Source organism: Pinus tabuliformis, chromosome 1_2, assembly GCF_031772625.1.
Source record: "Pinus tabuliformis cultivar Carrire ecotype Pingquan chromosome 1_2, CPIR1, whole genome shotgun sequence".
NCBI classification, from domain to species: Eukaryota; Viridiplantae; Streptophyta; class Pinopsida; order Pinales; family Pinaceae; genus Pinus; species Pinus tabuliformis.
Window position 1 is genome coordinate 1,267,640,679 of NC_142298.1, and position 16,402 is coordinate 1,267,657,080.

General features: G+C 41.8%; 1 protein-coding gene across 1 annotated transcript; it reads right to left on the bottom strand.

Moving 5' to 3' along the window:
• Positions 1-2,434: 2,434 nt before the first annotated feature.
• On the bottom strand, positions 2,435-8,208 carry LOC149210838 (uncharacterized). Its single transcript, XM_089399120.1, has 4 exons — positions 7,343-8,208; positions 6,881-7,237; positions 4,715-6,250; positions 2,435-2,585 (listed from the first exon to the last, which is right to left on the bottom strand). The coding sequence occupies exons 1-4, from the start codon at positions 8,206-8,208 to the stop codon at positions 2,435-2,437; spliced, it is 2,910 nt and encodes a 969-aa protein (XP_089255246.1).
• Positions 8,209-16,402: the final 8,194 nt, after the last annotated feature.

Sequence of the window (16,402 nt, forward strand, 5' to 3'; positions counted from 1 at the left end):
CTCCTTGGAAGTAAACTCACCACCATTGTCAGTTCTTAAACACTTTATTGTTCTACCAGTGTTGTTTTCTACCAATGCTCTAAACTGCTTGAAAACTGAAAAAACATCAGACTTCCTTTTCAACATGTAGACCCACACTTTCCTAGAAAAGTCATCAATAAACGATACAAAATATGACGAGCCACCATATGACGCTGTAGGGGCTGGACCCCAAACATCTGAATGGATATAATCAAGTATGCCTTTACTAGTATGTTTGCCTGTTTTAAACTTTTGTTTACTTTGTTTACCAAACAGACAATGTTTACAGAAATCCAATTTTCCAGATCTTAGATTAGGAAGTAACTTTCGGTCAGCCAAAATTTTCAATCCTCTTTCACTCATATGCCCCAATCTTTGATGCCATAAGTGAATGGAACTATTGTCATGTTCAGACATAGACACATGATCTGACCCAGTTCTACCTTCTAACTGAAAAAGATTTCCTACCTTCTTAGCCTTCATTACTAGTAAGATACCTTTATAGATTTTCATAACTCCACCTTGAATTATAGTTTTATATCCATTTGAATCAAGTGCTCCTAATGAAATCAAATTTTTCCTTAAATCTGGTACATGCCTCACATCAGTTAATATTTTTGTTGTGCCATCAAACATTTGTAGTTGTATGCTCCCAATTCCCACAATATTACATGTTACATCATTACCCATGTACACAACACCATCATAAATTGATTTATATGTTTTAAACCAATATTTATGAATACACATGTGGTTAGATGCCTCGGAATCTAACAACCAATGTTGATCATGTTTTGAAACATTAACAGACAATACCTCATCACTCATACCTGAACCTGATACTGAACCTATATCTGTGGTGTTGGCTTCCTTCTTTTCTGTCGAAGAGCCTTCTTTAGCAGCCTGCTTTCGCTTCCAGCAATCCTTTTTCAGATGTCCAGCCTTGCCACAATGCCAGCACTTCACCTTTGGCTTCTTTCCTTTTGACTTTGAGCGAGAGTCACTATGATTTCCTCCGGAGTGTCTCTCTCGTGAGCGACCTCTGGCCATCATTACCTCTGATGTAGAGGTGTCTGCATTCGACCTCTTCCTCGTCTCCTCAGCCAACAAGGTTCCAACAACATCGTCAAACTCAAGGATGTCTGATGTACTAAAGCTTATGGAAGTAACAAAGTGATCCTAGGATTCAGGCAATGAACATAATAGAGTTATTGTCGTATCCTCTGAATCAAATTTCACATATAGACTGTCTAATGGCACCAATAAGGTATTAAAAACATTCAGGTGATCAACAATTGAGGTACCTTCTTTCATCCGCAAACCGTAAAGCTGTCGTTTCAGGAGAATCCGATTTGTCAAAGATTTTGTCATATAGAGCTTCTCAAGCTTTGACCACAAGCCTGCGGCGGATTTCTCTGACACAATGTTGAATAGAACATCGTCCGCCAGACATAACCGAATTGCGCTCAGAGCTCTATCGTCCATCTCATCCCATTCATCCTCCGTCATGGAAGGAGGTATTTTGTTTTTCGCCAACAGTGCTTTCGCCACACCTTGTTGAACCAGCAGATCGCGCATCTTTACCTTCCAGATCTCGAAATTATTTTTCCCATTAAATTTCTCAATTTCAAAACGGGCACTCTGAGTTTTGGCCATCTCGTCTAAAAAACCAAAGAATCTCCAATTTCAATTTAATAACAACACAAAATTGAATCTGAATCAATGCTTATGCCTCAGATTATTTTCGGATTAGCATGTAAAATACAAATAAACCTCTGTGCTTTGCGCCAATCCCAGCACACCATATATACAGCGCATATATTAAAAAAAAAAACAACACAACGCATGTATTCAATTTATCCACGCAGTTTGAAATACATATCAACGCTGTTTCTTAAAAAATGTATCCATGCCGTTTTCAAAAAAAAATATATCCATGCTGATATAATACGCAGATTTCAATGTACTGCCATCTCTATGCAATTTTCAAAACATATATATATGTACACGCAGTTTTAATAAATCCACGCAGTTTGACAACACATCCACGCTGTTTATAAAATATGTCCACGCTGTTTTAATAAATCCACGCAGTTTGACAACACATCCACACTGTTTATCTATCCACGCAGTTTCAATACACATACCCACGCAGGTTATAATTTAAATTCACACCGTTTTTCTTATTTACGGGAGCTGTAATAAAAAAAACTGAACAGTTGTATCAATCCAACGCAGACCTGTAGCAATACGTTGTTCTCCGCATTGGGAATGGTTTGAAGAGCGCCCACCAGGCACACGAATCCAACGTTGATGGGTTGTTATGAAACTGCAGGCGAAAAACTAATGTTTTGTGCCACGCTTCTGCTGTGCAGCTCAGCAAACTGAGATTAAAGACTTCACACTTTGGCTCTCACCACGCAGCGCCTCGAGGCAGCAAAGAAATGACCTCTACGCACAGAACCTTCTCAGCACCAGCGCCTCCACGCCTTAGCGCTCCACCTCCAGCAGTGCCGCTCCTCCAACGCGCTCTGATACCAATTGTTGGACAAGCAATTGCACAGCTAAATTAAATAAACACACAGCAGATCAAATATGCACAGAAGACACAACTCTTAAAGTGGTTCACCCAACCAATCTGGGCTACGTCCACCAAACATAGGCATCAGGAATTTATTAATCAAATTGGAGATTACATAATGAAAACCTCATAAAACTCTCACCCTCTCAGCAAACCATCCGAATCGTTGCCTGTTATATAGCATAGAGAATCTAACAGCCTCATTAACTCCCTCACATCAAATATAGGAGGCATTAACTCCATCCCAACAACCTGGAGTTAATCTAGGACCTGAATTCTATTGTTGTCATCAGCTGAGATTTTTCCTATTTTGCTACAAACAGAAAATCTCAACACAACCTCCTCCCATATAATAAAACCACTAAAACCGTCCATGTCATCATTGAGCATGGATGAAGATAGAAACACCCGTTAGTTGTAACCCACAATTGAAAAGGACATCTCTCTCCTTGTCATCATCGAATGACAACGGTATGACCATGAATGTCCTGTTTCACAACAAATTGTGCAGAGGTGCCGCAATCCGAATTCAGCCACAATCCCTGGAACGTATGCCACTGTACTCCACGACTTTGAACACGCCGTAGTTTCTTGTTGGGAGGTACCGCAATCCAATCATTAGCTATAAAGTGTGGATATTCCCTTTTTCCATTTTCAATGAACGATAGTTTTTTGATTTTGAATAAAATAAAAATCTGAGTTAATATTAGTTGCCAATTTGAATCGGTGAAAGCTTGGGATTCAGATTAATTGTTTGCTTTGCCAGCACAGAGAAGATTTTCCCATGTTTGTGCCATCTATGGTTTATATATTGTACGCAAGCTCATCATCATTGGTCAATCTCTTGGCCGATCTCTCATGGTTGAAAAAATCATCAATTGGCTGATCTCTCATTGCTGAAAACATTTATTTATTATTTTTTCTATTAGCATAAACACACGTGCAAGCCTTTTCATTATAATTCAAAGGGTACTCCCATCAGTAAATATTAACATAACCACACGTTCAAGGTTTTTCATCCATAGGGTATGCACATCCATAAAAGTAAAAGAAAATGTTAACATAACCATTCAAAGGGTATCCGCATCTATCAAGTGAAGTGAAGCACTTTAATTAGGAAGTTACCTAAAACATTACCATGGTTATTTTTATATAATTTTAGTATATTATTATATTAAGATTATTTTTATATATTTTCTGGTTTTATAGAGGATGTGCAATTATGTTAGGGTGAGGGAATATTGGGTAAAATATAAACTCCTACCCTCATTTTTTCCGGGGAAAATAGAGTTCGTAATTTCTATTAAAAATAAAATAATAGAGATTACATGTTGTTGATGCCAAGGCATATGCAGTAGTGTGGTTTTACCACGATACAAAAGAAGTTTTACAATAAAACATCCTGTGAGTCCAACTGTGGATACGGTGAATCAGTATCCATCCAAAGAGAAGCAAAAAACAATGTCTCACATTTAACCATAAATAGACAGAGTTTGAGGTATATGAGCCCTCATGCAGTGAAATAAAGTATAGAGCCGATCAGTACTATGCTGATTATATACAAAAATATGAACATGTAGATCAAAAATAATCTAGGTGGGGAGGATTTCCCCCTGTTGCAGGCCGTCGATATATGGACGATGATAGAACCTGTGCATCCCCTCTGGAGTGTATTCTTCAATCAGCCAGTCTCCTATAGGGCGATCCGCCGCTTCTTTCGAGAGCCGGTCAGCAAGTGCATTTCTTTCCCTGTAGATGTGAGTAACAGTGATCTGGTCAAAATGTGTTTTTAAAAAAACAATTTCTTCCAAGATGTGTTTCAAAGAATATGCATGACATATAGATTTATTGTTTGCCCAATCAATCACAATCTTTGAATCCCCAAAAATTTGTATTTGTCGACAATGTTTGGATAGAGCAAAGAAGAGGAGATGTCTCAGAGTGATAAGCTCAGCATGGTTGTTGGAACCTGTCCCCAGCCCCAATCTCAAGTGATAATAATGAGTTTCTGTGAGGTGTAATACAATACCCCCCCCACATCCTTGCAATGGAGCTGCACCGTCAAAAAAGGCCCAAGGAAAATCCTTGTTTATGTTTTCAGGTAGGATGTGCCTGGGAGTGTTGGTTTTATTCTCAAAGGGGATTTCTGTGTAGGCCACGCAGATAGATGGCGGAAGTAGTTGCCAGTTGACTCTGTAATCCTCGAAAATTATAGCATTGCGTTTGTTCCAAATAAACCAGGACACCACAGGAGGTAGGTTCCTGGCCTTTTTAGAAGGCACCGCAGACCACCAATGGTCCCACGCAGAGGGTATATCAGCACCGTTCCAGACTGTGCTAATGTTGAGGGCCCGTGTAACTTGTTGCCAAATGTCCTTTGTAACTTCGCAGGTAAGGAATAAGTGAGGCGTTGTTTCCTCCTCTTTTTTGCAGAGAACGCACCAAGTTGGTCCATTGAAAGCCCGCTTCTTGAGAATGGCACCTGTAGGAAGCTTGTCAGCTATTATGTTCCACATTAGAAGTCTGGCACGAGGCTGTGCTTGTAGCTGCCAGATGTCTCTCCACCAATTTTTTAGAATGTCAGGTTTCTTAGCTTCAATAAGCTTTAAGTAGCCGAGCTTTGGTGCATAAGAACCCGATTTAGCGGGCGCCCAAATTAGTTCATCTTCCTCCTCATGTAGCTTAATGTGTGATTCGGTAAGTGCCTGTATGTATCCTTGCCAATGTGCAGTCCATTCATCAGGTAGATGCCACTGCCGATCCGTGACCCATGCTTGAGTGAAGATAGTTGTTCTATGGGGATCACCGATCTGTGCCAGATATTTAATGCCCCCGTTGTTGAGATGTCGGATCAAGCCTTCCGGCAGAAGGTGTGCGTTCCCTGAACCAGGCCAAGGGTCTAAGCCGATGCGGACCTGTGCACCATTCCCAATTTTCCAAAGCAGATTATCACGGATCAGAGGCATAGCTTTTAGTGTGGCCCTCCAGATCGCGGATATGCCCAGGTGGTTCCAAGTAGGTCTGCGGAGCCATTCAATAATGTTGGAAGGCCAGATATATTTTTGGTGTATGACTTCCGCCCATAAGCTGTCCATCTTGAGGAGTGACCAACCCTGTTTCGCAGTCAAAGCTTGTGCAAAATCTGAGAGGGATTTAATACCCCATCCGCCCCATCTCTTTGGCAAGGAAACGAGGGACCATCTGGTCCAAGCAAAAATCTTTCCCTTTTTATTGCCATTCCACAGGAACCTATTACATATTTGTTGAATTTTTTGAAGGATGCCTTTTGGAATCCAAGTGAGCGACATCCAATAGACTGGGGTAGCCTCGAGAACAGATTTGATCAGTAAAAGTCTACCGGCTTTTGACAGTAGTCGATGCTGCCAGCAGATGATCCTTTTTTCAATTTTATTTATGAGCCAAGACCAGTGTGCCACTTTATATCCATCCGGCCTTAATCTGAAGCCAAGGTATTTGATACCATCCATCATATGACTTTCCAAGTAGGGGAAATGCTGGGTCGCCAGCTGAGTTTCCTGTTGAGTGCATCGCATCATAGATCTGGTGGATTTGTCCCTGTTGATTTCCATGCCCGTAGCTTTACAAAAGAGTAGCAGAATATCATTTAAAGCAATGATGTCTCGGATACTTCCATTAAGAAAGATTAAGATATCATCAACAAACAGTAAATGGGTGAGAGAGTATTGTTCAGTGATTTTGAGGCCGCTGATATCACCATTCCTTTTTGCATCCGCTATGAGCCTACTCAATCCCTCCATTACAATGAGAAAGAGTAGTGGGGAAAGGGGGCAGCCTTGCCTGATCCCCCTATTTATGTTAAAGCGGTCCGAGGCTGCACCATTGATAAGGATAGCAAAGGAAACAGAGGATACACATCCCATAATCCAGTTTATGAGCAAAAGGGGAAATCCCAAATGAGTGAGGATCATCTTAAGGTAGAGCCAATTTACTTTATCAAAAGCCTTTGCAAGGTCGATCTTTAATGAGATACCTTTAAGATTCTTCAGCTTTATGGAGTGTAAGGCTTCCTGGGCAGTGCCTATGGCCTCTTGGATGTGGCGATTTTGGAGAAAAGCAAATTGTTCCGCAGAGATATGTGTGGACAGGATAGGTTTAATGCGATTTGCAATGATTTTGGCAATAATTTTATAAAGGCAGTTACAGAGGGAGATAGGGCGAAAATCATTGAAGGATGAGGGGTCATCAGTTTTGGGAATCAAGGCGATGAAGGTCTGATTCATAGGAGGATGAATGTGCCCTGTGATCCTGCTTTCCTCAACGACAGCCAATAAGTCCTCTCCCAGCAAATCATAAAAAGCCAGGTAGAACTCCACTGGCCAACCATCTGGTCCCGGACTCTTATCCTTCTTGAACCATTTGAGAGTACTTTCCAGCTCTTGAGTAGTGACCGGTTGACTGAGGTCTTCAATGTCTTCCTGCCCAACAAACCGAGGAAACTTTCCTGCTAGTCTGATAATGTCTGGAAGATTAACAGAATTTGGTGCCGTGAAGAGTCTCTTGAAATGTGAAACCCCCAATCTCGCAAGTTGCTGGTGTGTGGTAGCCCAACCATCTGGTTCCCTTGGTAGCTTCCAAATGGTATTTGATGCCTTTCTGCCATTGGCGAGGTTATGAAAATACTTTGTATTGCTGTCCCCAGCTTTGAGCCAAATGGCTCTGCTTTTGAGTCTCCATAGTTCCTCCTTTTCTTGTAATAACTTCGATTTTTGCCCAAGCAACTGGCATAGAAGTGTTTTTGTAGCGTCGGTTTGATAGCCAGCCCCTCTCTCATCAGTCAAATGAGCTATCTGATCTTCAGTATCCTTCAGTATCTGGTCATCTCTTTTCCGCTTTGATCTTGCCCAGATCTCGGTCATAACTTTGAGCATCCTTAGTCTTTCGCAGAAATCCAAAGCTTTCCTCTGATCTCTCAGCGGGGGTTGTGATGCCCAAAAATCCGTGACCAGCTTGATGTAGTCTGGTTCTTGGAGAAAGCCAGCAAAGAATTTGAAAGGGGATCGCGGCTTGAATTTATTGTCACTGATCTGAAGAAGAATCGGGTGGTGATCTGATAGGCCCCCAGTGCTGACCCACTGTCTATATAATGGGAATAATTGTATCAATTCCTCATGCATCATATATCTGTCTAATCGCCTTCCCAGAGCAGCCTCTCCTGTACGCTGGTTGTGCCAAGTGGGGAGCTTCTTGTTCATGGGGATATCCACAAGATGGTGAGCATCTAGTAGCATGTTCATTTGCTCCGCCAAAGGGTCACACTGCGCATGATGACCCCAGGATTCCCCCACCCCCAGTGAGAAATTGAAATCGCCCCCAATTACTGTATTCTGAGTGATATGGTTGCCAGTTAAGAAATTTTGCCAGAATGCTAGTCTGTTCTGATTAGGCCCATAAATATTTATGATTCTGATTGGGATGCCCAGCTCTCCCATGAAGATCTCCATTCCAAGGAAGCCACAGCCCCCCCAAGCAGAGAGAGGCCTGCTTTTTCTGGGGTTTATTCCAATGAGTAGACCACCAGATCTGCCACAGGCATCCAGTCCATGTAAAACCCATCCCGGGAGCATAGCTTGTAGACTTTTCACCGCCACCTCGGCGGTGCAGAGGGTTTCCTGAAGGAAAATGATGTCACATCTAGACTCTTGCAAGAGTCGTTTCAGAGCCAATCGTTTTTTGGGGTTGGCTAGTCCCCTGCAGTTGTAGGAGAGCCAGATCATGGGGAACCGCAGGTCAGGGGCTCAATAGCTCTAAGTGCCCGTTCAATAGTAAACTGTCGCCCCATGGCTACATCCGCAACCGCATTAAGCTTAGCAGAGGAGATATTGGATGGTCTACCGCGCTTTTGCTTGCGATGCCGACCAGGGGATGATCCCAGACCCAGATATTTAGAGCGAGCCCGGGACCTCAGATGGTAATGATGAGAGCCGGATCCGACCGGAGAGGGTGGGGAGTCAGGACATCCCAAAACCGGATTATGGGAGGGGGGGGTGGTAGAGAAAGTGGGTGGAGGAGGGGCAATGGTGCACAGGATGGAAGGGAGGGAGACATTTTCTGAGAAGGAGGTCCGATATGAAGAGTGCAAAATAGATTGCAATTCATCAGAAAAAAAAGGAGTACAGATAGGAGTGGATGCATTACCCGGATGAGAAGGTGCAGCCTCCGCCGACTTGGGTGTGTCCTCTGCGGTCTTTGAGCGAGTACGCGGCGGTCCTGATGTAGTCGCTGCCTTCCTTCGAGTATTCTTTTTTGCACTATCACCCGTCTTCTTGATAGGAGTCTCCTGTTGAGCCTGTTCACCTTCTGTTGTGATGTTAGCTCCAGCATTTTGTTCCACAGTAGTCTTCTGTCGAGGTCCTTTAGTATCCACAGAAGTCACCCCCGAAATCAACGGACAATCCTTATACAGATGGCCAATTTTATGGCATCTTCGGCAGCAGAAGGGAACGCCTCCGTAGTCCAGTATCTGTTTGCGGGAGACATGGTTATGGTGCAGTATGATTTTTTCCTCTAGACCAGGTCTGGTGTCCAAGTGGACTAGGATTCGAGCCATAGTCCTGGTGCCCGTTTTCTCGTATGATCTGTCGTGCTCCAAGTATGTACCAAGTGTGTCCCCGATTCGCTTGAAGGCATACGGGCTCCAGAATTGCCATGGCAGACCAGGTAGGCGAACCCAGATGGGTCCAGCCCCCAATTGTTCTCGTTCTGGATCAAAAAGAGGATCCCATCGCTTGAGCATGACTGGAGCTAGCTCAATGTGCCAATACTGTGAGAGAATCCACTGGGTATATTCGGGGCGATGGAAGTGTAAGGCGAACCAGCCCCTTGTGAGAACCATTACCTCTGGTAATTCTTTTAGCAGTGAACCCCATATCTCCTCCACCCAGAGCTTAAGTCGTTCCGCAGTGTAGGTGCGTCCACGGACCCTGCCGACCAGAACCTTGCGAGAAGCATCCATCACATCCGGCAGTGGAGCTTCTGGCCCAAAAAAAACGCTAAAATCCGAATCAAGAGCTCGAAGGCATCTGCCTTTCGTCACCTTCTCTGAACGCTTGCCAATGGGGGTCTCCTTCAGAAGTTTGCGACAGGGATCAGATGAGCTATGCTGTGCGGAGCCAGCGGATCGAACTGGTATCGGCGGGGTAGTGAAGCAGCCCGAGCGGATCGGGGAGCGAGGAGCCGAGGTGCTAGTGCCCGGAAGGAGGGGTAGGGAGGAGTGGAGGGGGAGCCGTTGGGCCTGCGGCATAAAGGAAACTGAGGGTGAATGTGAGCTTGATGGGGGCGGAGGCGGAGGGGGCGGAGGTAATGCAGGGCGATTATGAAGCTGTAGCGGAGCGTCCAGTGTAGGCGAGTTCAGGAAGCTTGTACCCAAAAGCTGTATCGTCGCGGGGGAAAGGGGCGGGCATTCCAGAGGTGAGGCGTCCGCAAGAGTGTAGTCTGGAGTTTTATTCTTCCCTGAAATCGGCAAGTGCCGTTGCTGCGATGGAGCACCTGTCTCAAAGCCCAGAGCAACACTCCGCGGAATCATGTGAGGCCTATTTGAGTGAGCCCAGATGTCCTGGTGAGGCGTGGGGTCCGCCTCATAGTCAACCAGGTCTTCATCGCCCATGCTGACTGTCGGTGCAGAGTGAGCCGGAACAGGAATCGATCCGGGAACCGTCCAGCGGAAAGGAGGGAGGAGTCAGTGCGCCAGCGGAACCGAGAGGGGACCGCAGAGTAAGACAAAAGGCTCCGTGAAACCCGAAACCTCTGTCGGTGATCAGGCCGTCAGTGCTGTCAAAACCCAAAAGCTCCAAGTGCAAGTCGCCATGAGAGGGGGTCCCTATAACAAACCCTAGGTTAGGGTTCCGCCATGGTAGTCGCCTGCGAGAGCTCCTCTATCGTTTTCCCTAACTCCTACCCTCATATGTTACCATGGTTATCTTAATATAATCTTAGCATAGTCCTAAAAAGTTACCATGGTTATTTTTATATAATCTTAGTATATTATTATATATTTTCTAGTTCTATAGAGTATGTTGTAATTAGGTTAGGGTGAGGGAATATTGGGTAAAATATAAACTCCTACCCTCATATGTTACCATGGTTATCTTTATACAATCTTAGCATAGTCCTAAAAAGTTACCATGGTTATTTTTATATAGTCTTAGTATATTATTATATTAAGATTATTTTTATATATTTTCTGGTTCTATAGAGTATGTTGTAATTAGGTTAGGGTGAGGGAATATTGGGTAAAATATAAACTCCTACCCTCATATATTACCATCGTTATCTTTATATAATCTTAGCATAGTCCTAAAAAGTTACCATTGTTGTTTTATATAATCTTAGTATATTATTATATTAAGATTATTTTTGTATATTTTCTGGTTCTATAGAGTATGTTGTAATTAGGTTAGGGTGAGGGAATATTGGGTAAAATATAAACTCCTACCCTCATATGTTAACATTATTATCTTTATATAATCTTAGCATATAAATGCTAAGATTAATTTTATATATTTTCTCGTTTCATAGAGTATGTTGTAATTATGTTAGGGTGAGGGATTATTGGGTTAAATATAAACCCCTACCCTCATATGAGGGTAGGGTATGTTTTATTCAATATTATGATGGCAAGGACCTACAATTGGGGGGAATATTGGGTAAAGCATACCCCTCTCTCATAACGAGAGAGGGGGGTATAGGAGTGAGACATAAGGACAGATAGAGAAAGGGATAGGGAGAGAGAAAAGGATGGGGGGGGGGGGGTAGGATGGAGGGGGAGAGGGGTTTGGTAGTGTTAGTGAAGGGTAGAGAGAGGGTATAGGAGGGAGACTTAAGGACAAAGAGAAAAAGGGGTAGGGAGAGACAGAGACAAGGATGAAGATTGGGGATGAGAGGGAGTGAGAGGGGGGGCCAAAAGGATAGATAGAGAGAGAGAGAAACAAAGATAGAGGGGAAAAAGGGTGGGTTAGAGAAAGGGTGTGTGTCAAAGAGACAGAGGGTGGGAGAGAGAGCAGAACGGGGAAAGGAAGAGAGATGGGGGAATAGGAAAATTGATATCGGATGGAGACATAGGGACAAAGAGAGATAGAGACAAAAGGATATTGAAAGGGGGGGAGAGATATAGAAAGGGGGAGTGAAAGAGATAGAGTGACATTGATGGGGTTGGGGGGGTGGTGTGAGAGAATGTGACAAAGATAGAGAAAGGAATGGGGAAAGGAAACTTAGACAAAGAGGGGCATGAAATAGCAAAGGGAGAGAGAAATAAAACGAGGCATAGGGAGAACTAGTCAACTATCTCAAAGGTCTAGGTGAAGATGCCAAAGAAAAGATGATTGTCCAAAGGGTCTTGAGATCTCTTATAGATAATATTTATGCCAAGGTTTATGCGATTGAAGATATAAAAGATTTGTACTCTCTATCAATGGATGAACTTCATGGAATTCTCATAACATAAGATATGAGGTAGAGAAATTCTCCTCAAATGGAAGCTACATTCAAGCCATCTAGGACATCAAGAAAGGGAAAGAATTGTAATTGTAGTAGCAATGATTCTAACACTGAGATGACATAATTTTTTAAGAAGCTGAAGGATCCAAAATCAGAGGTATGCTACCTCTCATTTGCTTTAGATGTGGTAAAATAAGACATTCTGTAGCAAACTTCCCTTTTAAATATGATAGCGATAATGAAGATGAACCTAAGAGAAGAAGCCTCAAGAAGAGAGGCTCAAACAAAAAGAATTTCTTCTCCAAACAAGACAGAGATGACTCTGATGAAGAAGAAGAATATTATGGTGGAAGTAGTGAAATATTGTTCATGGCATTTAGAAATGAAACAGAGACTCGTCCAAAAGAAGAACAAAATATAGAAGAAATAGAAGGAAATATGGAGTAACTATTTATTAGTGCCATAGAATAAAATGAGAAACTTAGAAAGAAGAATGAAAATTTATCTCAAGAAATTAAATCTATCAAAACCAAGAAGGAAGAACCTATAATAATAGATGTATTGAGCAATAAACTGAAGGAAAATGAAGAAATCTGTGAAACATCGGATGCTAAAGTTGTATCACTAAAAGGGGAGTTGGACAATGGCAACAAGAATTTGAAGAGTACCCAGACCTTGGATCTCATTCTCAACTCTCACATACCACTACATGACAAATTTGGATTTGGTTATATGGGAGAATCTCCAAATTCAAAGGAAGAATCCAATGTTCATCATTAACAAAAGCCTACAATTTTTGTTGATGTCCTTAAAGGATCTTATCATTTTAACCTTCTAGGAAACAAAGTTTATCACAGTAATGAGAAGCAACCCCTCTCTAAAAGGAATATCTCATCAAGGCAAGCTTACCCTAATAGGAATCAAACTATTTTCGTTGGTCACAGTTTCACTGTAAAAATTTTGGTCATCAGGAAATACATTGCAAGCCTTATGTGAGTAATAATCAAAATAAGATTGTTGAACCAAACTGGCAAGGCCAAATTGTGACTTATAACTCTTTTTCTCCTCTTTCAAAGTACAGTCTAGAATATTACAAATGTAATAATTCAGGCAATATATCACAAAATTGTCCTCTAGGACAAAGAGAGAAATTTTGGAGAAAGAAAATTGGAGAAGCTAAGCCTAAAAATTGTAGTCTAGCTTTATGTGCTAAGGAAAAGGAAAATCAATGGTTTGTAGATAGTGGATGTTCTATGCACATGATAGGTGAGCAAAAAAAGTTCATCTCAATAAGAAAAGAAAAAGTATGGAAATGTGATGTTTGGAGATAACGAATTTGCTAAAATTGTTGGTAGAGTGAGTCTCATTAATGGCAAAGGAAAAGCACAAAATGCACTATATGTTGAAGGACTCAAGCATAATATTCTAAGTGTCATCCAAATATGCGATCAAGGAAATGATATCAACTTTTGTTCCAAGGACTATGAGATAAGGAGATCATATTTAGGAAAGCTAGTAGGAAGAGGAGTAAGAACAACAAATAGTGTATATATTCTAAGTGAAATTAAACAAGATAGATGTTACATGAGTCAAGGAGATGAAATTTGGTTGTGGAATAAGCATTTGGGACTCCTAAGCTTTGATAACTTGGTTAAGATTATAAAAACTCAAGCAGTAAGAAATATCTCCAAAATTTCAAATCTAGAAAATGTTATTTGAGAACCTTGTCAACTTCGAAAAAAAACTAGGGCAAGCTTCAAATCAACGGTATGTTCGAAATCAAAGGCTCTATAACTCATTCATGTAGATCCGTGCGGTCAAACCTGCTCTAGCTCTAAAAGGAGAATGGTAGTTTATTTTATTTATAGATGAGAGTACTTGAATGAAGTGGGTATTCTCATAAGATATAAGAACTAGATTATTTTAAAACTTTTAGGCAATGATTGAAAATGAAAGTGAGTTAAACATGAAATTATTAAGAGCACACAGAGGTGGGGAATTTACCTCATGAGAATTCAATGAATTTTGTGAAAAATATGGAATCAGAAAGGAACTCTTTTCGCTAGAAATCCACAACAAAATGGAGCAGTGGAAAAACAGAATAGATTTTGTTGGGTTGTGTTATATTCTTTCCATGTAGTTAACAGGGGGTTTGTAAGGCACCCGTAACCCCACTTTATGGGGTCTGGGGCAGCGCCCCTGAAAATTTTGGTTTTGGACCCTATGTTAGGTTGGGCGGACCCACCTATTGTTTTTTGCATGATTTTCTCACATGTTTTTTGGATGCGATGGTTTTCTGTCCATGGTATTGGATGCTTCGGCATGTATAAATATGTATTGTAACATTGAAAGGAACATAACGAAAAATCAAGCTGGTAGTCCTGGTTTTTTGATCCAGGGGAAAATCTCTTTGTATATGTGTTTTATGTGTTCTTCTCTCACATTATTTATTTTCTGTGTTTTAGAATTCATATGCAAGTAATTTCTGTACGGGGTTAAAACCTACATTTGGTATCAGAGTAGATTTGGCTTCAAGGGGACGCCTTTGTTGCTGAGGGGTTTCGCTCGGGCCTGTGGTAGACCCTGTTCAGTGGGATATTTGCGAGATCGATTCTGGTGGTGAAAGAAGATGGTGAGCAGTGGAAAGATAGTGATCGAGAAATTTAATGGTCAGAGTTTTGAGTTGTGGAAACTCAAGATGGAGGATCTGTTGGTGGATAAAGATCAGTGGATTGGGGTAGATCCAGGTACTAAACCTACGGGAGTGTCCGATGAAGAATGGAAGAAGCTGGATCGAAAGTTAAAGAGCACAATACGATTGTGTGTCTCAAATTCAGTATTGTTGAATGTATCAGGGGAAGCTACAACAAAGGCTTTTTGGGACAAGTTAGGGACTTTGTAGCAATCTAAGTCTCTAGTGAATAAACTGTTCTTGCGGAAAAAGCTGTATAACCTGAGGATGAAGTATGGAGACTTGGTGACAGAGCATCTGAACACATTTAATACTATGGTAAGTCAGTTAGCATTTGTTGATGTTAAAATTTCAGATGAAGATAAGTGCATTAGTTTGTTGTGTTCTGTACCAGATTCATGGGATAGTTTGGTTATTGCAATAGGTAGCAATGCAACTGCCTTGCAGTTTGATGAAATAGTCTCAGCCTTGTTGACAGAGGAGATGAGACGGAAAAATATGGAGAGCCAAAATGGTGATGCCTTGTCTGTACGAGGATGGTCCCAGAACAAAAAAAAAAATAAGTCATCTAGTGGGAGATCTAAATCTCCAAGAAAACTTGTAAAGGTGGTTTGCTAGAAATGCGGAACGGAAGGCCACTTCAAAAGGGACTGTAAATCTAAAGCTCCTGACAAAGGAAAGGGATCTATTAAGGCTCCTTCTGTAGAGGCGAAAACCACCTCAGATGAAGGTGGGGATGTGTACTTGGCTTCTTCAAGTACACATGTAGATCATGAGGCATGGTTGATTGACTCAGGTGCATCCTTTCACTTCACTCCCCATAGAGAGTGGTTTTGTGAGTATGAGAAATATGATGGTGGTGATGTCTTCTTAGGGAATGACAGGAAGGCTAGAATCATTGGTTGTGGAAAAGTAAAGTTGAAGTTGCAAGGTGGAAGGGTCAGAACACTTCTGAGTGTTCTGCATATTCCTGCATTAGCCAGAAATCTGATTTTTGTTAGTAAACTGGATGATGCAGGTGTAAAAACAGTGTTCGAGAAGGATACCTGCAAGATGGTTCAGGGAGCACTAGTGTTGGAGAGGTAAATCCCCTCTGCGGACAAAGGCGATCCCACTAGACCAAAATGGATCTAGCAACAATCAATTCACGCTACTATGCAAGTTCCTAGTTGCAAATCGAAAGTGGATTATGAGAACCAACCTGGAGTCCAACGCTAATGTCGAAGAAGAGTTGATACTCTCGTTCCCTTGCTCCGGCAGGTCACAATCCTTGCGATCCCCGCGAATGGATACCTGCACATGCAAAGAACAAAGCGAATACAAGCATAAAATCCACTAAATACAACTATATTTCAGTCAGAAAATAAATAGATCAAACATTATCATGATGAACAATAAGATCGGAACCATAATAGTAGTCGTTTATTAATGAATAATCAACAGAGAAAGATACAACCAAAGTTCTGACGTTGAACCTCTCCTCTGGCTGGGCGAGCAGCTATACATGTCTTGCAATAGACCTTCTCTCTCTCAGACTTCCGGCAGCATAACCTCCCTATGCTTCAAGACTCTTACTATCACTCAAGACAAGCGTTATCACAACTAGCATTACTCCAAAAACTAGCTTGTCAAAT